At 39.1% G+C, this 19,994-nt stretch overlaps 1 protein-coding gene across 5 annotated transcripts in view; it reads left to right on the top strand.

Moving 5' to 3' along the window:
* The window catches only part of MAPRE2 (microtubule associated protein RP/EB family member 2), a 163,350-nt gene that overhangs the window by 73,688 nt on the left and 69,668 nt on the right, over window positions 1-19,994 (top strand). For 4 of the 5 annotated variants that reach the window (XM_055234593.2, XM_063640583.1, XM_063640576.1 and 1 more), the window contains one exon: window positions 16,889-17,016. The exons of the other annotated variant lie outside the window; for it this stretch is intronic. In XM_055234593.2, the coding sequence (XP_055090568.1) occupies window positions 16,896-17,016 (121 nt within the window). In that variant the 5' untranslated portion in view covers window positions 16,889-16,895. The remainder of the gene's footprint in view (window positions 1-16,888; window positions 17,017-19,994) is intronic. 5 annotated transcript variants of the gene reach the window in all.

Here is a 19,994-nt window from a genome sequence, read left to right as displayed (position 1 = left end):
AAAATACAAAAAATAGCTGCGCGTGATGGCACTTGCCTGTAATCCCAGCTACTTGTGAGGCTGAGGCAGGAGAATCACTTGAACCCAGGAGGTGGAGTTTGCAGTGAGCCAAGATCACGCCACTGCACTCCAGGCTAGGCAACAGAGCGAGACTCCATCTCATAAAAAATAAAATAAAAATAAAAAAGAGTATTTAATATGTAAATAGAAGGTAAAATAGTAACAGAATAATTATTTTAGCTGAGAAAAAAAAAATACTGAATCTACCTTAGAAGTTTTATATGAACATGTTCCATTTGGGAGGTAGTCTTGGTAGATAGGAGATGCTCTTCTAGTTCTGTGGAGAAGAGCCCTATAATTAAGATAGTCTTTTCTTTGTATTGTGTGTCCCCTTCTTGCTAGATTCCGCTATTAAATTTAAGAGGAAAATGTGCATAGAAATTTTTTTTTCTTTAATTGTAACAAGGATACCATATGTTCTCACTTACCAGTGGCAGCTAAATGATGAGAACTAATGAACACAAAGAAGAGAACAACAGGCATTGGGGTCTACTTGAGAGGGGAAGGTAGGAGGAGAGAGAGGAGCAGAAAAAATAACTAATGGATACTGGGCGTAATACCTGGGTGACGAAATAATCTGTACAGCAAACCCCCATGACATGAGTTTACCTATATAACAAACCTTCACATGTACCCCCAAACCTAAAATAAACATTTTAAAAACTAAGTAAATAAAAAGAGGGGGGAAAAATAAATGTAACAAGAAGCCATTTGCATGCTTCCAAAATTTTGCCAAGAATAGCCAAAGCATTGGATGCCCCCCTTTTAAAAAATTTTGTGGTGAAGATCCCCAAACTTGATCTCGTTCCATTCCCATTCCATCTAATTTGGCAGTTTTGTTGTTGTTTCGCTCCTGACTTCTCTAACTCCCTAAGAAGAAATTGTCTCAAGTAAAATTTAGAGACTGGGAAACAAAAGCTTAGTAAGGCCATAGGTTTGCCTAAAAGGATTGACTGAGGGACCTTGTTTTGGAGAAGATGAGGATCCTTGGCTCCCAGAATCTGTTCATAAATCTTTCCAGCTAAAAGCCAGTTTCTTAACTACATATGTTTCAAAATCCAAAAATGCAAAGTGTAAGTTCACTAATGATTTCACAAATGTCCTAGGCCTACTACTAGATTTCGTGAGTGCCACGTATTTCATTTAACATTTATTCATTTTATTGCCAAAAGCTTCAGGCCGAATTTCAGGTGAGTCGCTGCCTCCATGGTGGCGGCAGTCAGATGATTCTCTGTGTTCTGGTTGGGACTGAGTGGACCACAGCCACTCAAGGATCCCTTGAGAGTTGTGAGTGTTCTTTTTGATTTGAGGATGTGCCGTGAACGGATGCCAAATACTAATAGACAGGACATCCTGTGATTCCCTTAGTTTACGATGGCCGAGGATGTGTGGGGGTTTTTTTTGTTTGTTTGTCTCTTTTTTTTAATAAGATGATTACTTGCTTTTTTTCCTGTTAACAAGGGAGCCCAGATGATGTTGTCCATTTGGCTTTTAGGACTCTAACTAGCAAACAACTAAGGCCCTGAAAAATCACATGAAGACACTGGAAAATCTCTTTATGTAAGACAGGGATGATTTGGTCATAATTCGCAATGAAGTGACCGTCAGTTCTATTGGCTTGAAATAATAATGAATCAAATAGGGGAAATGACCGAAGTGAAAGTTCTTGAAATTAAGGATGTTAAAATAAAATTATGAAATCTAGTATACTGTGGTATACCTATACAATTAAGTATTATGCAAATATTACATGTGAAGAAAATATGAAAAAAGTTCACAAATGTACAAATGTTAACAGAAGCGAGATGATTATTTCAAACATTTATATGGATTATATTAGTTTTCCAGGGCTCCCATAACAAATTACCACAAACCGGGCGGCTTAAAATTGATCCTGTCACAGTTGTGATGCCGGAGGCTAGAAGTCTAAAACCAAGGTGTTGGTAAAGCGATGCTCCCTCCAAGAGCTCTGGGAGACCCTTCCTTGACTGTTCCGCCTTCTGTTGGCCCCCGTGTGCTCCTTGGCAGCTTCATCACGCCCATCTCTGCCTTTCATTATCACCTGGCCTTCTTCATCTGTGTTTTTTACATGGTCGTCTTTTAAGGAACCAGTCATTGGATTTAGGGCCCATCTTAATCCAGTATATCCTCACCTTAACTAATTATATCTGCAAAGACCTTTTTCCAAATAAAGTCATAATCTGAGGTTCCAGGTGGATATGAATCTTGCGGGGACACTATTCAGTTCTGTGTGTGTGTATACATATGAACACATTTTTATAAATAACTGTATGTGTGAAACACATACACACATGTACCCCTTACCAGACGCACATAAAAGATGTTTAGGGCTGGATGTGGTGGCTCACGCCTGTAATCCTAGCACTTTGGAAGGCCGAGGTAGGTGGATCATGAGGTTAGCAGTTCAAGACCAGCCAGCCTGGCCAACATGGTGAAACCTTGTCTCTACTAAGAATACAAAAATTAGCCGGGTGTTGGTGGCGCAAGCCTGTAATCCTAGCTGCTGGGGAGGCTGGGGCAGGAAAATCGCTTAAATCCAGGAGGCAGAAGTTGCAGTGAGCCAAGATCATGCAACTGCACTGCAGCCTGGGTGACACAGCAAGACTCTGTCTCAAAAAAAAAAAAAAAGATGTTTAGGAAGATATGAATATGAGTGTTATAACTGGGTGATGGAACAGTGGAAATTTTAATTTTATTTTTTATCTGTATTTTCTGCATTAGTGAAAATGGACAGATTTTTTTAATAGAAAAATCTGGCTTTTTGAATAAACAGTAGCACTTTGACATCTTAAAAAAATTGTAGATTTTTATTTTTACTAACATCCTACTTTAAGTTTGTTGTTACTTTGCCTCATCCAACTTTAATGAAATACTTAAACTTTAAATAATTAATCCTTTGTAGCATGTATACATATCTAAATATACATAATGAATCCATTAATATATTTGTGATATTAAATGTTTATTATGCTTATTATTATAACAATAGCTAAAGCTGAAATAATATAAAGTAAAATAGGTCTTTGAGACATTGAATCAACCAGTGTGATTGTCAAGTTTTTGATTTAGGTTTGGAAAGCCAAAAAAAGAAAAGAAAACTTATAATTCTTACTCAATTGCTGAACTCAAACCTTTTTTTCCTTAAAAATGTTTTTAAAGTCTCTAACCCTAGGAACCTAGAAACTCAGTATGGAGGCAGGATGGAGAGGCACTTTACCAAATTTTTAAATTTCATCTGTTCAAATTGGCTCAAATACTGGGTAACTTTTATCACAGGTATCTACTCTAGAACTACTTCATCCACTGACCCTTCTTATTTAGACATTTTTGTCTATAGTAACATCTCTAGTTATTTAGTCAAAAAGTTCACTAGGTCTTGTGGTAATTTCCTTTTTCTTAATTATCTTTGAATGCTTATGAACTAATTGTTATTGTTCTGTCTTTATCCCAAGTTTAACAAAACATTCTCAATTCAGTAGTGACCCCTATCCCTAACATTTGTTAAACTACTGCAGTATACTGTATTAAAAATTTTGTCCTTTGCTCCTGTAAGTCCTCATAGCATAGCACTGCAGAATCGAAAGAGGAGACTGCAGTTCAAAAAGCTTCCCTGCTTCCACTGTCCTTCCCAAACCCATGGTCTTACCATGTATCTGCCCCTCTGTTTTTTTTGTTTGTTTGTTTTGTTTTGAGACAGAGTTTCACTCTTGTTGCCCAGGCTGGTGTGCAATGAGGGGATCTCAGCTCACTGCATCCTCCACCACCCTGGTTCAAGGGATTCTTCTGCCTTAGCCTCCCAAGTAACTGGGAGTACAGACGTGTGCCATCACGTCTGGCTAATTTTTGTATTTTTAGTAGAGATGGGGTTTCTCCACGTTGGCCAGGCTGGTCTCGAACTCCTGACCTCAGATGATCCACTCGCCTCGGGCTCCCAAAACGCTAGGATTACAGGCATGAGCCACCATGCCCTCTGTTATTTCTATACCTGATTTGTTTTGAACATGGCACAATTTTTATCTACTTTTTACTGGAATGCTCAATTTCTGTACTGCCCTTTGAAAATCGTAGTGATATTACACTGATGCTAGAAATGTTGTAACTTGATGTTTGACCCGTGACAAGGTAGTAGAGAAGGAGAGCAGAGAGATAGTGCAAGGAGTGTGTGTGTGTGTGTAAACTGATTTTTGTCAGGGGCTGCTAGGTACTTCTAATGCAAAAGTCTGTCAGTTCATTCTTCATTCTAGTAAATAAATAGAGATATTTATTGATTTAAAGAATTATTCTTCTGTTCCATATACAATATATACAGTGATGGTATCTGGTTGCCCAAACAAGAGTACCAGAAGAATAGGGAAGGGAAAAGAAGGATGAACTCTGATCCTGGGGTGGAATTTTAAGAAGATATGGGGAAATCCATTCTCTGGCTGAAATGAGAGAATCATTTCACACGGGAAAAGAAGTTTTGGGGACGATGCCCTAGGGAGCTTGTAGTGAAATAATATTCCTAGTTTTGATAGTATTTCCCCACTGCTCCACCAACTTAGCTGAACATCGTTTATCTTAGCTCAGCTGTAGCAATGACCAAAATTTCCATTTGCTACTCCTCATAAAGTGCAGGAGAGAGCCCGTCTTGTATGTAATTCGCAGTTTCTTCTCTGGGGTTGGAGCATGGGTTTGATGTAGAAGCAGATCAGTACCTTGCCAACTGAACTCAAGGAGTTAAGTTTAATGTTGTGCTATTTTCCGATTTGAAGTTCTCAGTTTTGATTCTGTGTCAGAGTCTACTATGGAAATAATTAAGAAGAGTGGATAAGCACAAATACGACTGGGGGCATAAGGATATCTTTTGGAGTCAGATTCACTGGAATTTTTTTTGCCACTGGCCTGTACTTCCCTCATCCTGTTAATAGGCTTAATTTTATTGGTACTTCATTTTCCATTTTCATTTCAAAATGTTCTCATGAGTTTAAAAATCAATTTTACCATAATGTAAATACAGACCTTTGTGTAGGCACCAATCTCTAAGAGTAGAATACTGAGAGGCTTGTCTATTTTTTTTTAAGAAATAGATTTTTCTAAACACATAGTCAAGATACCAATCTGAAGTCTTTCATTAGCTTTGAAAAAATTATAAGCAGTATAATGTACATGGTCTCTGTCCATTTTGACTAATTTACCACAAAAAGCAAATTGAGAGACTTGAACCCCAAATCTGTAGTAACTAGAAATGTACGATGTGATGATTCCTACGATATTAACATAGCTTATATATTACAGCTGGCAACTTTGCCAGGCAAAAAATCATTCCCAGCGATAAACTGAGTAACTAGCCACCCAAATCTCTACATTTTGAGCTTTTCTTCACAGAAACTTAAAATCATCTTGGTTAAAGTGAAAATGTAAAATGAGGTCTTGGTAGAATTTAAAAAGACAAAATGGCTTTATTAAGGACCACAATTGTGTCCTCACTTGGAATTCTTTTTTCTTCCTGCTTAATATCATGACATAAACACAAGAGCAGGGAGGGTCTTAATTAAAAGCAAGAATCCTAGAATTCGTCCTAGGTCCAAATCCCTGCTCTGCCACTTAATAATTGTGACTAGACAAGTCACTAAACCTCTCTGAGTCTGTATCTTTTCCTACATAACATAAAAGCAGCAGTGATCACATGGCATTGTTGCAAAGATTAAATGAGAAAATTCCTGTTTTACTCTTTCATTAGGCATGTGGAAAGTTTTCAATAAATATTAGTTATTGCAACTTCTAATCTAGTTCCCCTTCTTTACTAGTGAAGAAAAGGAGATCCCAAAGAGTTGAGACACATGTGCCCACATTTATCCAACTGGTAGATAGTTCTGGAACTAGAAGCTGGTGCCCCTGATGCCTAGAACAGAGCTCTCATTAAGCTGCAGGGCAGCTAGGGAGCATTTGGTATCTGTGTTCCAGACATTTCCCTACTCACCTGTAAAAAAAAAAATACATAGAAGACAGGGTCCTTTAATTCACTCAACCCTAGTCTGTTCCTAGCCATCTCACATAGCACTAGGGGCACGTATTGATAATTGCCTTTTGTATGATTTGGGGCACCTTTGTTTGCATTCATTCAGCATTTATTTATTGTGTACCTACTGTGTGCCACACACAGTTCCAGACACAGGAGATAAAGCTGTAAACAAAACATATTCTATAAAGTTTCTGCCTTCATAGAGCTTACATCCTGGGGGCAGGAGGAGTGGACAGATGATAAACAAGATAATTACCAATGGTGTTAGTATCACCGAGGGCAGAGTAGAGAGATGTGGGAGTAACTGGAAGCGGCCACTTCAGAGGTGGGCATGGAGGGCTCACTGGAGAGTTGACATTTAAGCCAAACCTGAAGCATGAGATGCAGCCAACCCTGCCAAGTGCCGAAACGAGCTGCTCTTCCGTTGCATGAGGTCTTGAGCCCCAGTTATCCCTAAGGATGAAACTTGAGGCTGTGGTCTGTCATTTGTTTCTTATTATGAGAAGGTTTAGAAAAAGCAGATACCGAAGTACCTAAGAAGGAACTAGCACCACCAAGAGTACAAGAGAGCTCAGAACCAGGAGGCGGGGACCACTCCTACAAAATGTGTGCACCACAGGACTTTGCCTAGTGGCAGCATGATTGTTTGATGGCCGCATACGCTTCTGCTATATCACATGCACCTGATTTTATGCAGTGGACTAACAACTGAGCATGACCACCCACTATGGTACCAGCAGCACCCATGTCCCAAAAGGTTGATCCAGGGCCCTGCTGGTTGGGGGCAGCGTGGGCATGACTGGAAAAGACTTGGGATCATGGGAGAGAGCTAAGGTCAGGGTAAGAGGGAACGAGGCCAAGTAGGGCTGGGAAAGTAAACAGAAGGCATATGGTCAAGAAGGAGTGGATGTGCTGGGAGCTGAGTTGAGGGGGGAGGGGGTGCTGAGAAAAGTTGGTGCCCTAAGGAGACCAGCCAAGCCCTGTGGCATGGGAATGAGCTCTGGGTCATTGAAATTATTTTCAGAGCATGGACGAAGCCACCCACTGCTAGAAACAGATGGACATTTAGGCAAATATAATCAGCTGCATTTCTGACCATATGAAGAAGCGTATGTCTGTGTGGGGCAGGGAAGGCTTAGCCTTTTACTCTCTCATTGTACATGTCAAGTTTCATTCATATCTATGGACATTATGAATGCCACAAAGAACTTTTTTAGAATTCCAAAATTTCATCATACCCTGGATAAGAGCCAAATTTCCAAGTCATTTCAGGGCTGTGGCTATTGACTTGTTAAGTCTGAGTTTAGAAAACAAAACAAAAATCCACCCGTATATGCTGTTTTGAAAGTTTGTCTTTTTTTGTTTAGTTACCATAGAGTGGCTAGCCAAACTAAGCTCTGTATGCAAGGAGCTGCCTAATGAATAGTAGTGGATGAGGTTAATGCAGATAAATAACAATGAGGCTGTTAAAAATGGAGTTGATTTTCAAGGTGACTGACGGAATGTCCTATTGTAGGCGGTTGGAGACATCTGCGTTTTAATGAGATCTGGTTTTTTTTTTTTAATCATATGTAGAATACTTGGTGATATGGCAAGAAAGAGCTTAATCTCCGTGTTTTGAGAAGTAATCATCAATGGTAAAAGGGATGGGCACCCTGAAAAAGAGTATCATTTTTCTGTTCATTCTCTCTCGGAGGTGGCAGTTATTAGCTGTCGTTAGGAGTTCTGATTGTCAGACTAAATGGAACTTTGCACGCACATTAAAAGCATTATCATTAAGCAGTGACTGATAATGAAGAGCACATTCATATTGGAATGATAGGCAGCCTGGAAAAGCCTGCAGTAGAGGGCAGGCACCTCAACCCTGATAAAACTCACATTTATCTCATCTTCCTCTAAACAGCATAGTTTTCAAGATTCTTACATTGGTTTTCTTCACTAGTTCTAAACCATCAATGCCTAATTTTGAGAAAAAAATAGTATATTTCAGTGTCTATATTTTAATAAAGTATGTGTATGTTGTCATGTGGACGGTGTCCTGATGTTTCTCCATCATCCTTGTGTGAAGTCAGTTCCATGCTCACACCCCTGCCACATGGAAGGCCTGGCCGCAGGGAGGGTCTGTGCCTGGAGGAGTTGGTCTTGCATTGTCTAATCCCATCACAGTCATAGAGCCCCGTAAAAGTAAAATACGTGCAGGTCTGCCCACAGCAGCTTATGTGTGCTATTACCTGGAAACAATAAATGACTTCTTAAATTCCCATTCCAGCCCTAGAATCCATGCATATGGCAGTTAGTCCACAAGTTAAACAGAAGCTTTAATACCCAGTTTTAGGCGAAACTCCATAGTTCCTGTAATCTCTCTCCAGGAGATTTTATCCTGTCAAGGTTTGTCTTTCAGAGACACCCTCTTTGACTCCCTCTTTGCTCCACCCTGATCTCCCTCCTCAAACAAATACTTTCTCTGTGCACCACATTGCAGGTCACAAATAAAGAGAAAGTGATGAATCTAGAATGATCTGGTGATATTCTTTCCTTGGGTGAAATGTTTAAATCCTGCCTCTCGAGGTATTGAGCCTAGAGAATGAATTATGCGCAGATGAAAAGTGGGATGTTTCTGGTTCAGGAGACACATTTACACCGTCCCTCCCTATGGAAGCCCAGTTCATTATTAGGGGAGGCTGTGGGAGATTTAACATCAGCCTTTTGTCCGAGGACGCTGGGAAGGAGGCACACAGGCAGGATCTATGTTTACAAGGCTTTTCAGAGGAAAAGACGTTTGGGGGGATGTCTGTGATGAGACTGAATCTCTTCATTCCCCTCCAGAGGATAACATATATTCTAATGCAGAAGTAGTCTTTGAGAAAAACTTTCGAGGTTTCTTCCTTTGGCTAAGTATTTAATCTGTGGGCGTGAATGTACAATTTGCAGGTTATTTTAGAAAGATGCCACTTCTAAGAGAAGAAAATATTGGTGATTGATAAATCTCTTTTTAAATTCTCATAATATTTGCAGATACTTAGAAATGTTTACAAAATGGCTATTTCTGTTAGAATAACACAAAATTCTTCTAAGTAAAAAGCCTTCTTTACAAGTGCATTTGAAATAATGCACCTCACTTTACCTGCTATGCTGGAACAGGCCAACTTTGACAATCCCAAAACCTTTAACCAGGGAACAACTCTGTGAAATGAGAATTGACAGTGTGGCCTTGACCTGGACCGAGCGAAAGTCCAGTGACTGGCAAAGAAAGCCATTTTTGTGGATCACAGGTCCTTTTCCCCTGCTGGCATGTGTAGAAACACTTTGAAAGGATCTCAAACACCAGGTCAGTTGGACTTAATTTCCAAGGAAGCATCGATATTTCTAACCATTACCTTAATAAACCACTTGGGTTATAAGAAATTCAGAAATCATTATATGCTCAAGCCCAAAGAAGTTAAGTTTCTTAGGTGAAAGAAAAATATAGTTTTTCTTTATATCTCTCTTCTAGTCTGCTTGTTGTTTCATTTATGTGAAACTGGGTGACGAATGCACTGCATGTATTTACCCTAAACTGTTGGTAGTGGATTACTTTCCCCAGTGATGGGAGAACATGTTGAAAATAGAGATTGTTATGAGAGAAAAGAAAGACAGTCACACATATCACACATATGGATATGGTTGTCACTGCAACATGTGTGAACAGAGTACTTTGGCATGCGGTGGGTTGAACTTTCAGAACTTTTTTTTTTTTTTTTTTTGAGACGGAGTCTCACTCTGTCACCCAGGCTGGAGTGCAGTGGCGTGATCTCGGCTCACTGCAAGCTCCGCCTCCTGGGTTCACCCCATTCTCCTGCCTCAGCCTCCTGAGTAGCTGGGACTACAGGTGCCCGCCACTACGCCCGGCTAATTTTTTTTGTATTTTTAGTAGAGATGGGGTTTCACCATGTTAGCCAGGATGGTCTCGATCTCCTGACCTCATGATCCACCTGCCTCAGCCTCCCAAAGTGCTGGGATTACAGGCGTGAGCCACCGCGCCCAGCCTCAGAACATTTTATGTTGAACATGAAGTTTCCAGTTGAATGTGGACTCCTTTAAGGAGTGACATAAAGAAGGTAACTTTAAAAAAAAAAAAAAGAAGGAGAAGGTAGCTTAAATCCAAAAGGCCCTTTAAAGGCTCAGCCTCCAAGTGGGTTTGGTGTAAGTAAATCCAGGCCAAACGGGATCTCCTTGCAGAGCAGCAGATAGCAGTCAACCACTTATGGAGGCTGTTCTTCTGCAGATGAGCTTGCTTGAATTTGAGAAGTTTGGTAAACTCAGACTTTAGATGATATAAAAACAAAAAAGTCAGGCTGGGTACTGTGGCTCACGCCTGTAATCCTAGCACTTTGGGAACCCAAGACGGAAGGATTACTTTTTGAGCCCAGGAGTTCGAGATCAGCCTATGCAACATAGTGAGAACCCTGTCTCTACAAAAAAATGAAAAATAAGCCGGGAGTGGTGGCACATGACTGTAGTCCCAGCTACTTGAGAGGCTGAGCTAAGAGGATCGCTTTAGCCGAGGAGATTGAGCCTGCAGTGAGCTATGATGGCACCACTGCACTCCAGCCTGGACAGCCGAGGGAGACCCTGTCTCTTTAAAAAAAAAAAAAAAAAATCTGGCCAGCATGATGGTTCACACCTGTGGTCCCAGCTACTCAGGGGTGCTGATACAGTAGGATTGCTTGGGCCCAGGAGGCAGAGGTTGTGAGCCAAGATCTCACCACTGCATTCCAGCCTGGACTGCACTCCAGCCTGAACAACAGAGCAAAACCTCATCTCAAAAAAAAAAAAAAAAAAATCAAAATAGGTTCCACATTAAACCCTTTTCCTTATAGCCAGAGCCAGATCCCGGGACAACAATTGGCCTATCATGAACCCTGCTGGAAAAAATATACATATATGTATATATACTGTTTTGTCCTCCAAAATGAGTGATCGGTGAAAGTGTGAAAAGAGAAAATGGGGACAGGCAGCCCCCTCCCCTGAAGTATGGCTGATAGTGTGTTTGCAAGGGCTGGGGCAGGGCAGAGAGACAAAATGAATTACATAGGAAATAATTTCAGTTAGCACTCATAATGCTAGCTAGCACATATTATATATTTCCTTAATTTGGAAAAGCCACTTCTCTGGAATAATTCACAAACCTTGCCAAATTTGTTCTTGAACAAAATTGTTGAATATTTTGTAGTTAAGTTTTGGGTGCAGAACTGGTAAAGGTGGTAGAATTCATATTTTGCTCAGTAGGCTAACTCAGGTCTCATTGACTCACATAAAACTCCATTTATTTTAGTAAGCAGAAATACAGTGTCTAATATGTCTGATTCAATCACTACTGCAAAGCATAACCTTGCTGTACCTCTCCACCCAGCACCACCACCAAATACTGAATAAAGGATGAAACTGAGCAAAATCTACACATTGGCCCTCAGCCAGAGGCTGTCCTTTTTCTAAAGTCATGTGTATCAGTAGTCACTATCCACAGACAAGCTAGAATCGTGACTTTGCCTGCTAGAGGTCTGAAGGGATTTTTGTTTTTTCTGTGTGTTTTTCTCTCTTCTGTTTGCAAAACAAAACAAAAAACCAGCTGGGTGTGGTGGCTTACGCCTGTAATCCCAGCACTTTGGGAGGCCAAGGCGGGCAGATTGCCTGAGGTCAGGAGTTCCAGACCAGTCTGGCCAACATGGTGAAACCCCGTCTGTACTAAAAATACCAAAAAAATTAGCTGGGTGTGGTGGCACGTGCCTGCAATCCCAGCTATTTGGGAGGCTGAGGCAGGGGAATTGATTGAACCAGGGAGGTAGACGTTGCAGTGAGCCAAGATCGCGCTGCTGCACTCCAGCCTGGGCAACAGAGTAGGACTCTGTCTCAAAAAAAAAAAAAGCGTATTCCCACCTTCCAAGAAAGATATTCTAATATTCATGTAAAAAGTGTGTAACTATATTGTGATTATTAGTTTATTTTCAAGTAGGGGCAATAAATGCAAATTTGTTTTAAAATAAAATTTAAATACAATATTAAAGTATGGTGACCCAGGGACTGCAGTGCTAGGAAAGTGTTCCTCCCTTATCTCCTACTTGCTGTGCTGTTGCACTGACCAGATCTTTATTTTTATTTTTATTTTTTTATTTTTTTTTTTTGAGATGGAGTTTCACTCTGTCACCCAGGCTGGAGTGCAGTGGCCCAATCTCAACTCACTGCAACCTCTCCCTACCAGGTTCAAGCGATTCTCCCACCTCAGCCTCCCTAGTAGCTGGCACTACAGGCGCATGCCACCAAACCTGGCTAATTTTTGTATTTTTAGTAGAGATAGGGTTTCGCCATGTTGGCCAGGCTGGTCTCGAACTCCGGACCTCAGGTGATCCACCTGCCTCGGCCTCCCAAATTGCTGGGATTACAGGCATGAGCCACCACGCCCGGCCTGCACTGACCACATCTTAAACAACACAGTGATCTGGTTGAGATTCCAATTGAAAGCCACAAAGTGGGAGACAGTGCTTTGACTTTCTCCTTTGCAAGGATGGGACAGAGAGATGCTTGTGTCCCAGAAGCCATGTGGCAAGTCACCTAAGAATAAACTGTTGTTTCCATGTAAACGACATGCTGAAGATCCAAACATGAGAATAAACCCCACACAGTGAGTTGCTCCTTGTTCTGTAATAGTTAGTATGACCTTACCTTTCGTAACCATTTATCTTTCTTGACTGAGTCTTTGGGAAGTACTCCATGAATTAAAAATTAGCTTTTTGAATTGTATAATTCCTACCTTCCATAGGATGTTGATGTAATTGGTAATATCCCTAAGGACTAGCAGTTGTGGATTGAAGTTGGTGTCCACTTTTGTAAGGGAAGAGTATGATTCCTGCCCTGCTTTCCTCCCAGGATTCTTCCAAGGGTCAATAGAACCGCTTTATCTCTAAAAAGATATAAAATTTCCTTGTGTTATCCACACAGCATTTCTGCAGACTAAGTAGGGACAAGTACTTTTACCTTTATATTGTCATATAGATTGAGACCCCAGAAATCATAATGAAATCTTAGGATTTTAGAATGTATCCACCTAGAGACTAGGACAATTTAATACTGTCTCACCTGAGTTTAACATTTGGAAAAAATAATACGAATGTTCTGTGAATGTTCTAGCCACTTGTATCATTTAAGTTTAACTATATGGAAAGCTCACCTGTAGAAAAAGCAGGCACTGAAAGAATTGGGAAAACAAAAGGGTGGCTGGCAGTGCAGGAATAGAATCCTTTTTCCACTTTGTCTGACACTTGACTTGCGGGAGGTTCAGGACAGTTCCCCTTCCAGGGAAAGTGAGTCCAGACTCAGAACTCTCAGGCCTAAAATCGGAAAAGCTGGCTTGTTTGGGTTGGGGGCAAACAATGGGAGCAAAGACAGCCACAGAGTGAAGTGCGTTTAGAAGTGCCTTGCTGAAATTTGGAAAGAGGAAGATCGATTATAAGAGTATTCCCATCAGCAGGAGTGTTAAATAGAAATTAACTATATTGATTTCATTGCTATTAATTTGAAGTAGGTATTGAAGTCTACTCATTTAATGTGTTGTTATTTTATTTTAGGAAATGGTGAAAAATTTCTCACCTTCATTGGTTCACTTATTCTTAATCTGTCTTCTAAACTAGTTATCTCACAAGTCCCTTAACACATGGTGGCCCCTGCCACAGGGCTTATGGGGACTACAGTTGTGTTGGCTAGCAAAGGGATATGGTGGAGATTTGAGTGGCATGCCCGGTAACTAAGTACCCAGAATTTTTCTAAAGCCCAGATCTGGTGCTGTTTTCATTGTTTACCTGATCATCTTAATGAACTACTTGAAGGCAGATAGTGCCTTGACTTGCCTTTGTGAGCTAAATGTCTGTTTACATTATGAAAGGACAATTGTTGTCCTTAAGTGAATGTTATCAACAAAGACCTGGAGGAAAGTGTGATTTATTGACAAACTGCAGCAAATGACTTGCTTCCTTGTTCATATGGATTTTTAAAAAGCTGTCATTACTCTTCTACCTGTACTTCTGTTGTATATTACTTTCTCTTATGTAACCACAGAACGTTTTTACTCACTTGTGTATGGGTTATTTTTCTAAAACACAGATCTGTTTGTGTCTTCTCTGCTTTGCATTTAGATTTTTTTCAAAATCATCTTGATTAAAAATTTCATCTCAATTTGGTTTGGTGCCATCTAGCACAACCCTGGGCCTCGACACCACATCCTCCATCAGTACATTGCCCGGTAATGCAGAAGCTTTCCATTATTGCCCGAAGAAGAAATCGCTAGAAAAGCCCGTCAGCTGCCAAAAGTTATGCCAGTATACGATCATTTCATCAGTCCAAAATATTTTAAATTTTGAATTATTTACCCTTACTAAGATTATGCATGATTTACATAGGTGATTTTAAAAATTGATTACATTTAAAAAGCAAATGGTTTCGTTTAATAAATGATGGACTAAAGAAAACAGTGGAAGTTATTAACCAAAAAGTAAAAAACCTTTAATAATGGTGTAGAAAGCAGTAACTATGGTCACACTATCTGAGATTCCAATGCTGTGAGATTTTTCAGATCTTTACGAGAAGACAATTTAGAGATAAGGGTGCTCTTGGGAATGGAGGGATAGATATTTATTTTTACATTTATTTCTAAATAAAACCTTCATTTAGCACTTTAAAGTAGAAAGCAGATTTTTATTGCTTTCATGAGCATAAATAGGAACTCCAACCACAACTATTTCATAAAATATAGATTTTTGTCTAAAACCTATATAACTATAGATTTTGCTATTATATCTAGTCATGTTTAAAAATGTTACTTCTATATCTCTAAATACCATTTTTCACTAAAAGGAATCAGGAGCGCTTGGAGAAATTACTGGTTTTAGATCTGAGGCAAGAAATATACAAGTTGGGCTTGGAACATCTCGTCATATTGGAAAAGAAGAAGGTTATCAAAGACCACTAAGACTGTGTCAAAAGAACTTAGAAGCCAGCTTGAATAAGCTCTTGCAAGCTTTTATCAATAAAGGTATAATTTCAATGGATTGAAACATATCAAATATGTTTAAGTCCGTGGATTCATAATTATACTTCAAAATATAAGAACAAAAACTTCGTTGGTCATGTTTGGAAAATATTAGGGAACTAGTCATCACTTTGAAAACTGGCAAATAGAGAAAAAGAGTTAGGCACCTGTCCTGCCTTTCCTTGATGACCTGTATCTCAGGGTACCTCAGAGGGAAATTTCTCTTTGTAGAATTATTCCAGCTAATAAATCAAGAATGAATAATAGAATATCACTTTGAAGTTTTAGTGAATTATTGGATCTAGGCAAATATCAGAGCTAACAATATCATGGAAGCAGGCAGTCAGAGGTAATAGTTATCTGCCTTCTGATGGAAGTTCAAACACGGCATGAAATAGTCTGTTTGATGTAATTGTCATATACTGGCATAACCTTTGGCAACTGATGGGCTGTTCTATTGGTTTCTTCTTCAGGCAGTAATGGAAAGCTTTTGCATTACCAGGCAGTGTATTGATGGAGGATTAGGTGTCAAAGCCCAGAGTTGTGCTAGATGGCATCAAATCTCTGTCCCATTAGAACTTGAATAAGATCAAGGCTCTAGATGGAATTATCAGTCTGTAGGGATGCAGAGGACAGAGGAACATGTTAAACCACAGCAGTGTGATACAATGAGAAAAATCCAGAATGTGGAAACTCTATCAGACAACCCAGTTCCTTCAACAACAACTTTTTTTTAATTGCAAGGAAAGATTAGAAATAGAGAAGAAACTTTATAAAGAAATTTAAAGAACATATCAAAGAATCATAATGTATGAACCTTATATGAATCCAGATTCAAGCAATCTGAAGTTAAATTTGTATTATAATATATTGAAATGCATATTTGATATAGTAATTATTTTCATTTTTAGATGTGATAATATTGTGTTTTTTTAAAAAATTATTTTTCAGAGACACACTGAAACCCTTATAGGTGAAATTATGTGATGATTGGCACTTACTCCAAAATAATCTGGCTTGGTAGGCTAGGATGGGATTGACACAAGGGGAGTTGATAGGAGTATAAATCAAACAAGATGGTCAAGTATTGATAATTCTTGAATCCAAGGGGTAAACCTAACTGGTTTGTTATTCTCTTCTCTCTCCTTTTGCATGTATTTGAAAGTTTCCAAAATAGAAGTTAATACATAGCTACAATATATACGTATACATACATATACAATATATCAATATATATATATATTCCACAAACTAGGTAAAATTGCAAAGTTTCATCCAGGTTTAAATATTAAAAAAAGAATCCTTTATCACTGCACACCTACTAGAATGGCCAAACCCCAAAACACTGATGTTTCCAAGTCTTTGTAGTGAGTGCTATGAAATAATGTATGAAACTAACAGATTACTCTGGTGTATACTGCTACAAACCTGGTAACTTTTTAATATCACACGTAGATTTACTGTCAAAAGGGAGACTCTAAATTGTGTTATAAATTAGGAATCTCAGAACCTGAAGAACATTTGGATTTAGTTGGAGAGATATAAAATGGTACTGCATGAAAAATATGTGAAATTTAATAATTGTAATGCAAATATGTAAAATAGAAAAAGAAGCTAAAGGGCTTAGCCTGAGCAGGACTTGTACGTGCCCTGGAGTCCTGCCAGGATCTTGACCTTGAATAGGTATCTTGTGTTTCTGAGTTAATTTCCTTGTTGGTAAATAAACTTCTTTGTTTTTTTTCTAGTTGGGGAATGGCGGTCAATGTGTATTCTACCTCGATAACCCAAGAGACTATGAGCAGACATGACATCATTGCATGGGTTAATGACATAGTATCTTTAAACTACACAAAAGTGGAACAGCTTTGTTCAGGTAAGACATATTCTTTTAAGTGTTTACCTAAATGTTTACAGTCTGTCATGTGGAATGTGATTTTATGAACCACAGCTGCTAAATTTTGGGTAGGAAAAAGTATATATTGCTATTGGCATGTAATTAAAGGGGGAAAAACTCAGATATAACTAAAGGACATATTGGGAAAGGTGTTTATGAGCATCCAGGAGCACAAGCAGAGCCACGCGGACATGTATTGGAAAGGTCTCTTGCTTGAGCTTTGTAATGCCTCTCACTGGCTCCTAGTCTCTTCTCTGTCATCCCATCTGCCATCACACTTGCCTCCTGAAAACACCAATTGGTTCTTACAACACTCCTCCTTTAAAATCTCCAGGGCTCCACGTTGTCCTCACTACAGGATAAACTTCAAACTCTTTTCATAGACTAATGAGGTCCTTATTAGTCTCAATTCCACCCTCCACATTTCTCTTCCTTTTATACCTCAGACCCACAAAATAATCTTTGTTCCCTAAAGACTCTTTCCCTTTTGTATCCCATAACTTTTTTCATGGTTCCTTTGCTGAGATCTTTCCCCTTCTTTTTGTTTGTGGGAAAATCTTGCTCACACTTTAAAATCTGGCTCACCTGCCACCTGCCCTGGGAAGCATTCCCCAGCCTCCCAGGCTCCGTGGTGTTCCTGAAACACTGTGCTCATCCTCCAGAATGACACTTGCCACGCCGTGTTAGGATGTCTAACTCCTCCTAGCCCTGAAGGTGCTGAGAGTCCTTGAGGACAGGACTGCATTTTTTTCTTTGTTGAATGCCTGTAGTTGCCTCTATTTGGTATGAAGTAGGTCTGCAAGGAATATATATTGAGTTAAACTTGTTTAAAAAATAAAAATATTTGACTTCAGTGACAAAATAGGAGGATGTTTTTAAAAACATGCTGCTAGGCCAGGTGTGGTGACTTATGCCTGTAATCATAGCACTTTGGGAGGCCAGAATGGGAGGATCGCTTGAGCCCAGGAGTTCGAGGCTGTGGTGAGCTATGATTGTGCCACTGCACAACAGCCTAGGTGACAGAGTGAGACCCTGTCTCTAAAACAAAACAAAACAAAAAATATACTGCTAGTAAATTAATCCATTCTTAGGTCTGAGTATGAAAGAAATAAGCAGTCCTCCTTTGGAAACAGGGAATGTTTCCTTCCAGTAAACAAATAGATAAGAGATTTCTTCTTTCCCTTTGGCTTCAACATGAAAATGGTATTAGAAAATACCACTGAAATGTATTTGTGTGAAATTTCATGAGTCAGAATAGGTATGAAGAAGTCAACATTGCTCGTTTTCCCAGAGGATCAAGTATAAAGATTTTATACAGTGCAGTTAGAATTTCAAAAGCCCCCAGTAGTCACTTTCAGATGTTGTCTGAGTCCAACACCCACCAGTGTAAATATTCTCCCTTCACCAGGTCTGGATTTGATCAGAATACTCCTAGAGAACTAACTTTGAGTATGATTGACATCTCTTTCCCTGTGATCATTTTTCCCACGAGGAAGACAGTAAGGTTGGCCAGAACTTAGGCGTTGCCTCACTCACAAATCTATGCCTAGGTCTCAGACATGACGTCTTGTGATTTATGAGGTCAGTAGTGGGTGCTAGCTAACCACTCCTTTGCCCTTCAATATAAGATAGAGAAAAGCTGACTTAGACTAGGATGATGATGTACCAGGCCTGTATATTGTTGATCTACTGAAATGTCTCTAAAAGTTACTTTCAGAAACAACTTGTACTGCAGCTTAGGCAACTTCAGATCTCTACATACCCAAACATTACTGTGCTGTTCTTGCTGTGCATTCTTGAGCTCTCTAATATTTTATTTTTAACTTGCTGCCAAAAAAGAAACCAAAAACAGTTTCTGTTATCAGCAATCACTTTGTTGATAACACATACCCCTTTGTATTGTAATTGTGAAATTGTCTATTCCTTCACAATGCCTAACGCATGGTTTTCCCTCAGAAATACTCATTTTGGAGATGAATGAACTGCAATTTGCAACTGCTAAGGGGCAAAGACAAAAATGTGTATCTTACCCACAAAGTGGGTATATGTGCATTTGGATAAGGGAAACAAGGTTGGTTATCAAGAAAAAGAGACATAGGAAGGAAGGGGATAAGGAAAAGGCTCACAGAGAAAATCCCCAGGCGTGAGTCTTAAATGTTAAAGGAAACCATGAGGAACTTTCTATGCTGAAATACACTTGGAAAGTTTTTGGTAGCAAATTAAATAAGAACAAATTGTAATTTTTAGATACTGTAGTAAATGTATTTATAAGCAATATACATAATCTTTGCAGATCTTTGAAATTTCTCATAAAGCAAATTCAACAAAATTTTAAGGGACATTTGTAAAGGATTCATATATGGTGATCTTGAAGCATTGGTGTACATTTATAGCCTTTGTAGCTACACTGCCATCAAGTGTGGCTTGATTTAAAAACACAAAAAACCTGTAGAAGCAATTTTGATCACTATTAAACAGATACACATAATTACCATTAGGATCACTTACTGGCTGCCTAAAATTACAGGATTGATGGTTCAGAAGTATGAAGTAGATTTAAAGTTTCCTTTCTGCTCTGAAATATGTTTCTTGCTAGAAAAAAGAAGGAAGTTAATCTCCATAGTAGAGAAACAGGTCTTTTATTTTAGGTAGCAGTTTTCTCAAGGTATAAACTATAGACTCTATGCTTTTATAATTTCCTGGGGAGCTGCTGAAAAAAAGCAGATGACCTTCTAAATCAGTACCTCTGAGTATAGCCTAGAAATCTGAGTTTAACAAGTACAAGTTTAAGTACTTTTGTGCTGCAGCCTAGAGCTTGCAGTACATTTTACCCCAAACCAACAAAAATGAGGTTAAATTATCCAAAACGTCCTTGGAAGTTTCTTTGTTCATAATTTAATCTGTGACTTTTGTCTTTAGCATTTAGCAGGAGGAAGCTATCTTTCTATTTATTTATT

Source organism: Symphalangus syndactylus, chromosome 1 (genome assembly GCF_028878055.3).
Source record: "Symphalangus syndactylus isolate Jambi chromosome 1, NHGRI_mSymSyn1-v2.1_pri, whole genome shotgun sequence".
Classification (NCBI taxonomy): Eukaryota; Metazoa; Chordata; class Mammalia; order Primates; family Hylobatidae; genus Symphalangus; species Symphalangus syndactylus.
This window is presented reverse-complemented; position numbering and strand designations above follow the sequence as displayed.